This window comes from Camelus bactrianus, chromosome 2, assembly GCF_048773025.1.
Source record: "Camelus bactrianus isolate YW-2024 breed Bactrian camel chromosome 2, ASM4877302v1, whole genome shotgun sequence".
In the NCBI taxonomy this organism is placed as follows: domain Eukaryota; kingdom Metazoa; phylum Chordata; class Mammalia; order Artiodactyla; family Camelidae; genus Camelus; species Camelus bactrianus.
In genome coordinates, this window is record NC_133540.1 from 118,924,920 (window position 1) to 118,937,882 (window position 12,963).

The 12,963-nt window shown below is 49.4% G+C and overlaps 2 protein-coding genes across 4 annotated transcripts in view; one reads left to right on the plus strand and one right to left on the minus strand.

The window, feature by feature from the left end:
• The window catches only part of CCDC149 (coiled-coil domain containing 149), a 96,311-nt gene extending 95,575 nt beyond the window's left edge, over positions 1-736 (plus strand). For both annotated transcript variants that reach the window (XM_074349701.1, XM_074349704.1), the window contains one exon: positions 208-736. In XM_074349701.1, the coding sequence (XP_074205802.1) occupies positions 208-368 (161 nt within the window). In that variant the 3' untranslated portion in view covers positions 369-736. The remainder of the gene's footprint in view (positions 1-207) is intronic.
• A 3,594-nt stretch (positions 737-4,330) lies between these two features.
• SOD3 (superoxide dismutase 3) lies at positions 4,331-9,657 on the minus strand. 2 transcript variants are annotated; one of them, XM_010963047.3, is made up of 3 exons: positions 9,503-9,657; positions 7,871-8,011; positions 4,331-5,885 (listed from the first exon to the last, which is right to left on the minus strand). In XM_010963047.3, the coding sequence occupies exon 3, from the start codon at positions 5,867-5,869 to the stop codon at positions 5,138-5,140; it is 732 nt and encodes a 243-aa protein (XP_010961349.1). In that variant the 5' UTR covers positions 5,870-5,885; positions 7,871-8,011; positions 9,503-9,657; the 3' UTR covers positions 4,331-5,137. The 2 variants fall into 2 exon arrangements, with proteins under 2 accessions (XP_010961349.1, XP_010961348.1); XM_010963046.3 differs by lacking the exon at positions 7,871-8,011 and having other exon boundaries at positions 9,503-9,654.
• Positions 9,658-12,963: the final 3,306 nt, after the last annotated feature.

The following is a 12,963-nucleotide window of genomic DNA, read 5'->3' on the forward strand; positions in this document are numbered from 1 at the left end:
TTGGTACTTTATTTCTCTTGGAAAAAGATCTCTATGTGAGCGCCTTCCCCCTCTGCCCTCTGCTTTCACTCTGGAAGCCTCCATTTGGGACAATCTCCCTCCTTAATAATACTGAGGGTACCTTCCCTTCACACGGCTCAGTTAGGATGTCAAAAAGCCAAAGGATGCCCCTCAACTCACTACTTTAATACATTCTTTGTTTTCCAGATGTCGTTCTGAACAGAGAAGAATTTGAAGATCAGAGAGATGCAGTAGAGAGCTCAGCAGTGAATCTAATTAGAAATGAGAAGCAGAAAAGTAAGAAGGCCCCGTCTCCCTATGTTACAGTTGCTCACGAATACAAAGCCGAACAAGTTGATAAAGCATGAAGGCAATTTAAAATGATAGATAGAGATGTGCTGCCGTACGTTTCATATCAGCTCTCTACTAAACGAGGACTTTTTTTTTTTGGATGCGTAGGGAAAGTTTGCATAATACTGGCAAGCATGACTTTCTGGAATCTATATGAGCCCAGGAATAGATTTTGGGATCTTAGTGGAGGCCAGAGATAGCCTATTAAATTTAAAACAATTGACTTTGGGGAAAAAAAAAGCAAACAACTGCTGTTTTATAGTTTGATTTAAAAAAAGAAGTAACTTCTACTCAGTTGTAGACCTTGCTTTACTGGAGTGTAAGACCATCACGTATCATAACTATACCTTTTTTGTTCCCTGAAATTAAAATGTAATTTTCCTGATATAGATGATGAATTCTCTTTATTATTTGCATCATTCCCTCCTCCGCCCTCACCGAAGGCCAAGCCCAGGCTGAGCGTAGCTTCTAGCATATTGTAGCAACTTATCACTTGCAATCTGTCACCTAAAATTATTAGATCATATGGTAGTCATGAAAAAGATGGAGAATGTAAAGGTTTTATGCATTCAGTCAAAAGCACCAGATCTCAAACCAGTGGGTTTATTTCCTGCAGGCTTTCAAGTTGACCAAAGCACTCACTGATTTGCTCTATTTTCTTAGTTTTTAGTATTTCTGTATATATATGCACTGAAAAGCCCTATTTGGAAAAAAAAAATTGACTGCAGTTCTGAGAAAAAGCTTATCCTAAACATCTAAAGATAGCATTTCTAATTATTGTCTACATTGTGTTTAAACTGTGCAAACTTGAGCATTATTCTCACTTTACCAGCTGTGTCTAGGTAGAGTCATTACATCAAACGCTTCTAATTTTACAAAAAGAAATCAAAAGAAGCGTGTGTTTAAGTCTCAGTGACAAATGCAAACCCTGTGAGTCAAACAGGCAAACTGATTAGCAAGCTGGCTGGGAAGTCAAAACAGCAAATATAAGGAGATTAACAAAATAGATCTGGAAAAGGCAAGGAGTAAAAATAGCCTCCAGGGGCCGAGTGGGGTCCCGTGGGCGGGTTGGGTGGCACATATCCGGTTCTGTGCCAAGAACCAGATGCCTGCCCTTAAGGCTGACAGTCTTTCCTTCATCTTGGATCCCCTCCCCGCAAGAGCTGGCATCACAGAATTCATCTCAGCTGGCCTCTTAATGGATGCAGAAATCCTCCTTCCAATCCTGCTTCCTAAGAGGTAGCAGCCTTGCTTTTCCTTGAATCCTTCTGGTTGCACAGCCCTCACTACCTTACAAGGTCATCCAATCCATTACTGGGTAGCTATTTTTCTGACCTTTAGCCATTGTTGTTAGTTAGGCATGCATCAGACCCTTAGGTCTTCATGGAATGTTACACACTGCTCATGAGTAACACTTGATTTAGTCATCACAACAATCCAATGTGACAGCCTTGTTTTACAGATGTGAGAAGTCAGGCTCAGAGAGGTGAAGTGACTTGCTCAGGTCACACAGCTTGTAAGTGTGGCTGAGGGAGGGTTCCAAACAGACCTTTCCACCTGAGCCTGAGCTGTCAACCACCATGCTAATTACATTCCTTGCCCTTACAGTGAACTGTCATTTGTCCTCCTTTTATTTCCTCTCTTTGTTTCTTGGCTCTGAAGCCCCATAGAAGAGTTTATCAGTCCCATTCCCATGCATGGACAGAACAGAAATGGAACGGATCTGTGAGGGTATCTCTTCAATCTGGGGGGTCAAGGGTAGGGAAGAGAGAAACTAAAAACAGAAGGTGCTATGATCTGAATGTTTGTGTTCCCCCCACATTCACATGTTGAAATCCTAACCCCCAAATATGATAGTATTAGAAGGTGGGACCTTTGGTAGGGGGTCCCAAAGTCATGAAGGGGGAGCCCTCGTAAATCAGATTAGTGCCTTTAAAAAGGCTTCAAAGAAATCGCTCACCTCTTCTAACATGTGAGAACACAGCAAAAAGGTACGGGCTATGAGTCCCAAAGAGGGCTCTCGCCTGACCATGCTGGTACCCTGATCTTGGACTCCCAGCCTCCAGAACTGTGAGAAATAAATTTCTATTGTTTGTAAGCCATCTGGTCTGCAGCATTTTGGGATAGCAGCTCGAACGGACCTGTATAGTAGGTAAGTGATGAGAAGCACCAGTCTCTTTCTGAAACATAAGCCCCACTTCCCTTGATGACCCTGAACTACCCTGTAACCTGGGCAGCAGAGCTGAAGATGGGGTGTTCGGCCTGTTCTCCCTCTCCGTCGTGTGTCCCGATGTAATTGCTGCCTCATTTTCGCAATTTATAATTGTGGGGATAGGCAAATGCGTTTATTTGCAATCGGGATATTTAAACGCTTGGTTTGCTAATTCCTTCTCAGTGCTGACCTGTACAGTTTCAAGTTAATATCTCAAACTGTTACCAAATCAAACTAGTCTACTTGGCTAAGGGCGGTAAAGCCAATCTACTGACACCAGGTTGTGGCAAAGAAAAGTGCAGCGTTTACTGCAAGGTGCCCAATGTGGGGCAAGGCAAGGAGAACGGGCAGCTCATCTTCAAAAGATCCCAACTCCTTGATGGCTTTCAGGGAAAGATTTTTACAGTTAAGGTGAGGGAGGGGGGTCACGGGGTGAGCGGTCATCTCATGTACATACATCTGGTAGGTTGGTGGTGAGGTGATAGGGTGATGTGGAAATCTCCATCATCAACCTTCTGGTTCCAAATGGTCCAGGGTCTACATGCTTGAGGTTAGCATGCTGTTAACTTTTTTCACGTGGTGGGGGTTTAGTATCTGCAAAACAACTCAAAGAATATTATCTATAGCCCCTGAGGAGGAACTAAAGGTCCTTAATTTTGTTTGATGGCTAAAGTATTATTATTTTGTCTTGCTTGGCTCTTTTCCTTCGTTTCTGCACCTTCTCACTTCTCTGATTAAATTTGCTCTTTGGAACTCGAGGAACGCCTAGGAGGCTAAAGGTTTTCCATAAACCAGAGGATGGGAACACGAGGGGTCCACGAAGAAGGCCCCGCAGAGTCCTGCTCAGTTTCAAAACCAGTGAGAACCAGTTGGTGGAGCAAATTCACGAGGCAATAGCCTTTCTTCTCAGTTGTCAGTTGGGTTCAAGGAAAGGTTTTTAAATAACACATTAGTCCTGTAAAAGGTAAAAATAACCACTGGGGATGGGTTTCTGGCTAAGGTTCAGTTTGACTCACTGCCTTAAAAGTCTGAGGAACCAGGGTGGCAAAGCCTGGAAAGGCTGGAAAGTGAGTCTGCCCCAGGTGACTGAAAAGCTCTCATGGGCACTTCTAGTCAGTATATAAAAGCAAACACACAAGACTGCTCTTGCCTGTGAATAGAGAATAATTTTCAAAAAGAGAGGCAGAACCTTCATTTAGCCTTAATCAAAACCAGCCTGCCTTTGGACCCCACTGCTTCCAACTCGCTTTCACGCCAAGAAGTCAAGAAGAGCGTTGCCCTGGTTGTGGAGATGCCAACCCCTGTAACTTGCCCAGGGACACTGCCTCACTGGCCCTGTCTCTGCCATTCGGGAAGGGGGCCCACAGGCTTCGCACAGAGGCAGATGTGGGAGGCCACGGGGCCCCAGGGAGTTGGTGCTCATCTCGTGCCTGGCCAGTGGCTCCAGCCTTAGAATTACTGGGAAGCTTGTTGCAAATAGATTCTCTCTTCTCCCTTTGGAATTCACAGCTCTGGGATATAGCCCAGGAAGCTGTATCTTTTTTTTTTTTTTTTTTCTTTTCACTTCCCTGGGTGATCCTGGTTTCCTCCACCTTGCAAGCCACACCCAAGGGCATGACAAACAGTGACTAAACATTTCAGCCAGTGGAGCTGGGGAGGGGAGAAGGAGAGGTCTTGTAGGAATTTGGGAAATACCTTTATCATTCGCAAAATTGCTGAGCAGGGAGAGAAGCCTCAAACCAACCAAAAAAGTAACCAAAGCCCCCATGCAGTACTGAATTGCTGAGCTTTTAATGTGCAACACAAAGACTGTCAAACAGCCCCCAAAGGAGCAGCTCTCTGGGGCAGGGGTGGGGGGAATAGCTGGAGACACTGGGCAGGGGCTCCTAAGTGCAGGCTGCACATGCTGGGGGTGGGAGTGCTGGGCAAGCCCAAGAGGGGGTCTCCAAGCGGGAGTGGGGGTGGGGGGTGTCAGGGTGGAAAGGGACCCCAGGGAGTCTGGAAGACCCTCAGGGTAAATGGGAGTATTTCAGTATCTCTGGGGGTCCTCAGAGCTCGGGGTGCCCTCAGGATGAAAGAGGCTGTCTCAGCACATGGTTGGAGACCTTAAGATGGAAGGGATTTGGGGGGATCTCAGCCATGGCAGAAGTGGTACCTCAGATGGAGAGTGTCTCTGGGAGCAGGAGAAAAATCAAGATGGGGGTGGGGAGGGGGACTTGGGTCACATGGAGGGGATCTTGGGCTCTTGGAGAGGTGTCAGGGTGTAGAGGGGTCCGGGGGTTTTTGGAGTGATGTCAAGGCATAGAGGGATCCTGGGATAGACAGAGGAGGTCCTGGGTCACACGGAGGGCATCTCGGGCGCTTGGAGGGGTGTCAGGGTGTGGAGGGGATTCCAGAGAGCATGGAGGGGTCTCAGGTGCTTACAGGGGTGTCAGGGCACAGAGGGGATCCTGGGGTCCCTAGAGAAGGGCCTGGGGCACATGGAGGGGATCCCGGATGCCTGGAGGGGTGTCGGGGCTTGGAGGGGGTCCCGGGGCAGGTGGAGGGGGCTCTCTGGCCGCGGCAGGAGGGCGCTCAGCTGGTCTTGCACTCGCTCTCGCGCCGCCGCTTCTTGTGCTCGGCGTGCTCCTGCGCCTGGCGCGCCCAGGGCCCGGGCCCGCACAGCCCCACCACGCAGCAGGCCAGCCGGCGGCCCGCGTTGCCGTTCTCCACGCTGGCCTGGTTGCCACCGCGGCCCAGGTCATCCTCGCCCTCGTGGACCACCACGGCGCGGCCCACGATGGCGTGCGGCCCGCAGAGCGAGGCGTTCAGGCCGGAGCGGTACTTCCAGAGCTGGCCGTCGCGCACGGCGAAGTTGCCGAAGTCGCCCGGGTGCTTCGGGTGCGGCACCCCCAGCGGGTTGTAGTGCGGCCCGGTGGTGTCGCAGCCCTGGGTCAAGTCCCCGAACTGGTGCACGTGGATGGCGCGGCTGGTGACGTTGGGCTCGGTCGGGAAGCCCTCCAGGTGGAAGAAGGCCTCGAGCAGGGCGCCGGGCCGGAGCTGCCGGAAGAGCACGAGGCCCCTCACCCGGGGCTGCGCCGCGGCCAGCGCGGCCGACGGCAGCACGCGGCAGGCGGCGTGCAGCGCAGCATCTTGGCCACTCGCCGCCCGCCGCTGCTTCATCTCCTGCCAGATCTCCGTCACTTTGGCGTGCATGTCGCGGATCTGCTCCTCCATGCCGAAGCCGGGGTCCTGCGGGTCTGGGTTGGTCCAGGCTTCCGAGGCGTGTGTCGCCGTGAGCAGGTAGGCACAGAGCAGCGCCAGCATGGCTGGAGTCGGGCACCTGCGGGCACCCGCAGGGGGTGGGGGCAGAGCGAGACTTAGTCACTGGAAACCTGAAATCCCAGGGACCCTGGTGTCCTTGAATCCAACCTCCCCTCTCCCCACCAGGGGGCTTCCTTGCCCAGCGTGCTTTTGTTCTTTCGGCCCCTGTCTCTCCAGGGCCTGCTGTGTTCCAGGAACTGTATTCGGTGCTGTGGTGGTAAAGATAAATGAGACATAATCCCAGAAAATTCACAGGAGTCTTTCTGAGCCACAGATCTGAGCAAGGACCTCCCAAGCCCCATCTCCATGGCATGGGGAGTCTCAGGACAGTCTGCCCAGGGGTAGGGCTTGTCTCCAGATACATGAGGGAGGCTCTCATGGCCCTTCCAGATCTCCCTCTCCCCATCTCCGTCCCTCATCTCTGCCCCCCTTCCCTCTGCATCCTCTCTTGCAGGCATGGGTAAGGCTTGCTGCCCCTGCCTACTTGCATTTCCTGTGCCTTTTCTGTAAAGTGCCCTACCCCTCTTCCCTGTCATGCTCTGTGAACTTGAATCCAGAAACTCAGTTTTATTCATCAGTATCCCCAGCATCTGGGTTTGCATCTGGCAGCAGGAGACATTTAATATGTAAATGTTGAATGAGGAGTTCACTGAGAGACAGACATGTCATCAAATCATTCCAATGCCATCTTGTGATTGAAGATGGAGCGTTGTACTAGGAAAGGACAGAGTAAGTAGTGCCTATCTCCCTGGGAGACTCCAGGAGGGCTTCCCAGAGGAGGTGACTTTTGAGGGTCTCACAAGACAAGTAGCAGTTTTTCAGCCAAGCCAGGTCAGAAGCCCATTTCAGGCAAGAGTCACAACCGGCTGTGAAAGGACACAGTTCATTTTGTGGGTGGGGGAAATTCAGTGTGGCTGGAACATGGCCTGTGCCTCCAGGGAGGACTCAAGGCTGAAGAGAAAACTTTGAGCCAGGGATTGAGGAGCTGGGTTTGCTGTGCTAAGGTGTGTGGCTATTAGCCAGGAGGCTAGTGCTGGCGGAAGTTTCTAAGCAGAAGACTGAGTGTTGAGATAGTTTTTAGTTTATTAACTCTGGAGAAAGTTTGGGCTGGACTTCAGGGATGGAGAGGACAGTGAGAAGGAATGGGAATAGCCTAGGAAGAAATAGAGACACAGAGGAGAAATACAGACAGAAGGAGGTACTTTAAGAGGCAGTAGCAACAGTTCAGACCAGAAAAGATGAAGGCTTTTCCTGAGATGGAAGCAAAGATAGAGGAGGGCGTGGGTTCAGGAGACATCTTGGCTAGCACTGGCAGCAGGGAAGAGGAACTGAGGATGACTGAGTTCCCAGCAGGAGAGACTGGCTGGCTGGATGGTGGTACCAGGCCCTGAGAAGAAGGGAGAGAGGGCGAATTCGGCCTGAGCCTGCAGAGGGCAAGATGCTGGTGACTGCCCAGGTGAGATGTTCAGCAGATGGTTGGAAACAAGGGTTCTGGTGCTCGGAAGGAGCAGTGGCTGGAAGGGGTTCTCAGTGTTGGCTGCACATCAGATTCTGGTTCTTACAAATCAGGCGCCCAGGCCTCACCCAAGGGATTCTGATTCAGTGGGCATGAATTGTTTTGTTTTGTTTTTTTAAAGCTCCATCAAAGATTCTGGGACCCAACCATAGAATCAGTCACATAAACTGACTGTAACATCATGGGGGAAGTTACTGACTCTCTCTTGGCTGTAAAACAAGGCTGATAATACCACCGAGGGCCACTGAGAGGATTAAATGAGATATGATACGCCAGGCTATTTTCCCATTTTAAAGTCTGTCCACAGGGATCATCACTGCCTCCAAGGGACTGATTTGAGGATCAATTGCACTTTCAAAGTCCTTCTCCAGTCCCAAAGCAGGTGCTATTTTAAAATTAGATTCTGAGGTTGAGTGTTTATTCTTTCCATAACCATTACAGAAAGGCAGTCTAGTATGGTGATTGAGAGAATGGAATCCGAAACTTACTGGCTGGATCTGAAGCCTGACTGCCACTCAGTCTCTAAGGGTAGCTGAATTGCTATTTTCACTGCAGAGTAGCAGAGAAAACGCTGGACTGCAGACTCAAGTTGGGCTCTCTCCCTCCTCTCTGGGCCTCGGTTTTCTTATCTGCAAATAGAGGTAACAATACTTCCCTTAGAGACTTGCTGTGAGGCTTAAAAGACACAATTAGAATTGCTGATATTTGCTGAAGACAAGGGCAGGCACTATTAAAAGCACTTTGCATATGTTAATTCATGTAAGCCTCACAAAAACCCTATAGGATGGGTGTTACCTTTATCCCCATTCTATTGTGTGGGAAACTGAGGCACCGAGAGGCGAGGGGCAAGACCCTAGGTGAGGGTCTTGCCCGAGAGCTTACACATTCAGTAATGGCTGAGGCAGGATTTGAAAGTGTGTGGTCTGTTTACCTAAGGCACTTAGCCCAGAGCCTGGTATGTAGAAAATTCTCAGTTAATGGCTGCTCTTAGTAAGAAACTGCTGATAGATTTCAGGACCTGAAAGCTGAAAGATGCTGTTGAAGCCGTGGGAGGAGGACGTAGCCAGGAAAGGCTCCGGAAAGGAGTGACAGGTAGGGGGAGAAGTCTAGAAAGTGACCTCAAAGGAACCACCTCTGATGTGGCCTGGTTACTATGGTGAAGCCCCAAGGAGTGGGTGCAGGAAGGAGGGGACCAACCCTGAGGCCAGACCTTGGCCTCAAGCTCTCCGTCATCATCAAGTGACCATGCCCCTCCTTCTGAGCTGGTCCTGCCCTTCAGGAGGGCTCTGCCAATTGGAAGATTTTTTTCTTAAAAACATGGAGCAAAATCAGATTGTTTTGGATGTGGCCATTCTTTTGAAGAATGATTGGGTATTAATTAACACTTGAAGGAGAAATTGTCCTCTTAACAAAAAGCAAATTCTTCTTGGATCCTGAACCAGGGGAAGTCCTGACTCCTTGGGTCTTAAACTTTCCCTTCGAGTCCTGGAGGCCAGCCCGCAGAAGGCTCACCCTTCCCACACAGTCTCCCACTTAGTTTGAGCTGTGCGTGGCCAAGTGGTTTTTTTGAAGGCTTCACTGGTCCAGAGGTGGGGAGGCCAAGGTTATCACCGCACAGAGACAATGCAAGCCACCAAGCCAGTGCCTCCTTCCTGGGTCTGGGTTTGGGAAGACTGCACACCCCTGAAGGCTCTGGGAGGTTCTAAGGCCAGGGCTCTCTCCGAGAAGGGCCCTGATTGCAACCCTAAGCCAGTCAGCCCCACCCCCCACCCCCGTGTGCCTCTCCTAAACAGGTGGCTTTTCCTAGCCACCCACGCCAAGCAATATCCAGAGAAGCCGCCTTCCTCACTCTTATCTCTAACCTGAGGACACCAGAGTCCTCTCGGACTGGCCTTGTTAGATCCCAGAACAGTCACTTTCTCCCCAGTTGCCTTCTTCACCTCTCTCCCCACCTCCCCACTCCTCCCCTTCAGAGCAGCTGGGCCCGGTCATGAAGTGTGTTTCTCTCCCCAGAAGATGAACAAATACTCTTCCAAGAAGAGGTCGGATGCCCCGCCCCAGGATCAGACTCAGTAAGCAGGCTCTGAGAAGCATGAAATGAACCTTGACTTGGCACCCACCTTTCCAGCTCTTCCAAGAGAGCTTTTCCTCCTGAGAAATGGGGAGCAGCACCCTGCCGCAGTTCGCAGGAATGTGGGCAGACTCCCGGCTGTTTGTGGCCGTGCAGGGAAGCAGCGGGAGGAGTGGTCACCGCGAGGAAAGAAGGTCATTGGGCCGGCTTAGGGAGGGGAGCAGGCCGGGCGGGCCTTGCTGAATTGCCTCACCTCTTCCAGCTCTGCCCCCTCCTCCCCCCACCTCAGTTCCCTGGCCCAGTATTCCTTTTCGTGACGTAACTGATTTGTGCAGACTTAGCAAGTGACCTTCAGGGTGCAGCAAGGGAATAAAAAGTCGACAAAAAATAGCCTGTTTGGAGAGGTGTACAATGGCCTCTTTTCTTGAGAGGCCCTTTGCTCTCCCCTGATTTCCTCAGCTACTGATTTATTTTTGCTGGATGCTTCTAAGGTGGAAATGGACACCCTGCAAATGTGTGTGATGTTTTCTCCAGAACTCTGCTGCTGCACCTGTGAGAGGTGAGAGGCAGGTGGGGTAGTGGTCACACTCTCATGCTGCAGAATCCCGGCTGCGTTTCTTCCTTAGGATGTGCTCCTGGACCAGCTCCCTGTGCCTCTGTTTCATCATCTGTAAAATGGGGATATGAGGCTAACCCAGTGTCCGGCACGTAATCACACTCATCCTTTGTTCTCACTTCCTTATTCAAGTGATGGAGGAGTCTTTTAAAAGAGTGTGTGGTTTGGGAGTACCATGAGTCTTTCCCTCCTCCAGGGGTCTTTCTTGCTTTGCTGCCATGATCTTTCTTCAATCACAGAAGCTCTTTCCAGAAATAGAAGCTCTCCCCTCCTCTAGAAAAGCCCACATGGGAAAAGGCAGCTTGCCCGCCTGCCTGTCTGCCCTCCAGTCTTCCTTCAATAAACGCCTAGTGGGTGCTCACTCCACTGTGTGCCGGTACCCAAAGCTGTGTGCGTCCCTGCCCTCTGGGGTTCATGCTCTGGGGAGTGTGCAGCAGTGTCAACAGATCCCTCCAGTACAGAGTGGGGACTACAGCTGGGAGGGATGGACAGGGTCCCTAGACACCCAAACACTGGTCCTGGCCGCAGGAAAGCTTGTTCAAAAAACTAGACTTCTGGGCCCCATCCCAGGCTGAGTGAATCAGTTGCCAGCAGGGCTTCCTGGAATCATCTTTTTAAAAAAGCTGGTTATTCTAGGGGACAACCAGGCTTGGGAACCTCCACTTGGCAGGAAGAACTCAAATTAAAGATCTTTGTCCTGGGGCAGCCATTTCGCAAGACAAGATTTCTGGGAACTCAGAGCCTCCAGCCCTTTGCCCCGACACCAGTCCTTCTGGCTCACTGAGACCCAAAGCATCATCAGCGCAATCCTTGCCTTTCCGCAGTCTGTTGATGGGCATGGGTGCCCTTGACAATGACTTTTCAGAGTTCCAGATGCTGCCTGCCACTCTGCCCCACCCCAAAACATTCTGGTTTCTCATTGTGAACCTTTCATCCAACTTAAAAAAAAAAAAATCTGTGTTTCATTCAATTCTTGAAGTAATAAGTATACAATTGCATAACTATTATATCAAGTGGCACTCTCTTCACTTAACCTAATTTTGTTTCTTTTAAAGGCCGAGAAAGATTTCCTCCATTACAGTAGGCTAGGATTGGTGTTGAAAGTTTATATTCACTTTCCTTTTTATGGAATTCTACAGGAAATGTGCCCTTTTTTCCCACCCGACCCTGGCAACATCCATTCCTCTTTCCTTTGGCAACAGCACCCCAATTTCCTGCTTGGGAACCACTGTGTTTTCAGTCTGTGCACGAGTATTGCTCCAGAGGTGGACTCCTGACCAGTCATAACATTGCATTGGTTCCAGGATAATCTATTCAGAGCCAATGAGATGCAATGACATTTCTGCTGGGACTGTGTTGTAAGAGAGGCATCTTCTTTTTCCCAGCAGACTTAAAACTGGAGGAGAAGGAGTGGCGTTATTGCCCCGACTAAGGGAGAACCTGTCTGAGGATGGGGCGGTGGGGAGAAGTGGAATAAAAATAGTGAAACTTGGACCCAGTGCTCTGTTTGAGCCCCCGGATCCAGCTCTGTCTAAAACTCTCTTTTCATTATGTGAGTCAAATACGTTCTCGTTTTGCTTAAGTTGTTTGGGTTGAGTTTTCTTCATCTGCAACTGAACACTTAACAGAACACTTTCTTGTGTAGAATTTATTTAATGCTCGCAATAATTTTGTGGGATGGGTGTTAATTTGCCCACTTTATAGATAAAGAAACGAAGTTCAGAAAGAGCAATTATTCTTTCTGAATAATAGGTCAATTATACTTAAAGTTAAAAAAAAAAAAAAGGTGGGGGGAGAAGAAATAATGGGCCCAAAGTTGCAGAACTAGAAAATGGCAAAGTCAAAGTTTCAACACAAGACTGATTCCTAATCCTGGCCCCTTAACCATTGCACTTTATTACCTCCCGGCCTGAAGGGGAGATGGAAGAAAGTTAGAAACAAGTGCGTCTACACCTCGGAGTTATCTCTGTAACATCTGTGACTGCTCTGCAGACGGGACGCCTAACCACTGACCTGTCGTCCTTGCCCCACCCGTCAGTGTGTAACATCACAGAAAAGCAAGCGAGCGTCATAAAGCAGCCGTATTAGGAGATTCAGTCAAAAGCCTCCTGTCTCTGTAGAAGAAATTTCTGCTTGAGAACGTTGTACTTCTTTTACCAGGGGTATCAGTTGTGAATCGCTTCCTTTTTATCGTGCTCAGAAAACCGGTAGCATTAAATTCTACCATAAAGAAATAAAGTAGTTACCAAGAGGAGAAAATTTTGAAAGCAACCGTTAGGGCTTCAGGTTGCCTCCTTCAAAGGGCAGGTTCTGAGTGAAGACAGTTTACCCAACCAGAGTACTTCAGACATACCCGAGAATACGTCAAGTGTGACTTGCCTGCCTGAGGTTCTCCCAGGAGCCCCCTGGGGAGTAGAAATGGGATCAGGGATCTGCACTGTTCAATCTTGGATCCTGTTTCTTTGTCTAAACACATCAGGGTAATCTGGGGAAAAGGAGATACTTGTTGGCAAGGGGACAGGGAGGAGAGAATCATCATTCTTATTAACAGTCATAAAATAATACCATCTCACATGTATTAAGTGCCTCTTGCGTGCCAGGCACTTGCTAAGTGATTTACATGCACCTTTTCATTGTAGTAATAGCGTTGCTCTTCAGGGAAGAAGAGAGACTGTATTCTGGGTCCACACCATGTTCTGGGAAGTTTCCTATTCACCGTGAACGTGTCACCCTTCCGTTCAAATGTGCGTGAATCAGAAGGTGATGAAAACCAGTCAGAACCAGGAACTTCTCAACTGGTTACACTTGGCTGGCCATGTGAGGAGAAATCCAATTGTAGCACATGAAAGCAGTGCCTTTCTGACCAGAAGGTTAAAGTGTGCAAAGTATTCTCC

What these genes read in the sequence shown, in the direction of transcription:
- SOD3 (XM_010963047.3), bottom strand. Translation starts at nt 5,869, where the DNA reads ATGCTGGCGCTGCTCTGTGCCTACCTGCTCACGGCGACACACGCCTCG.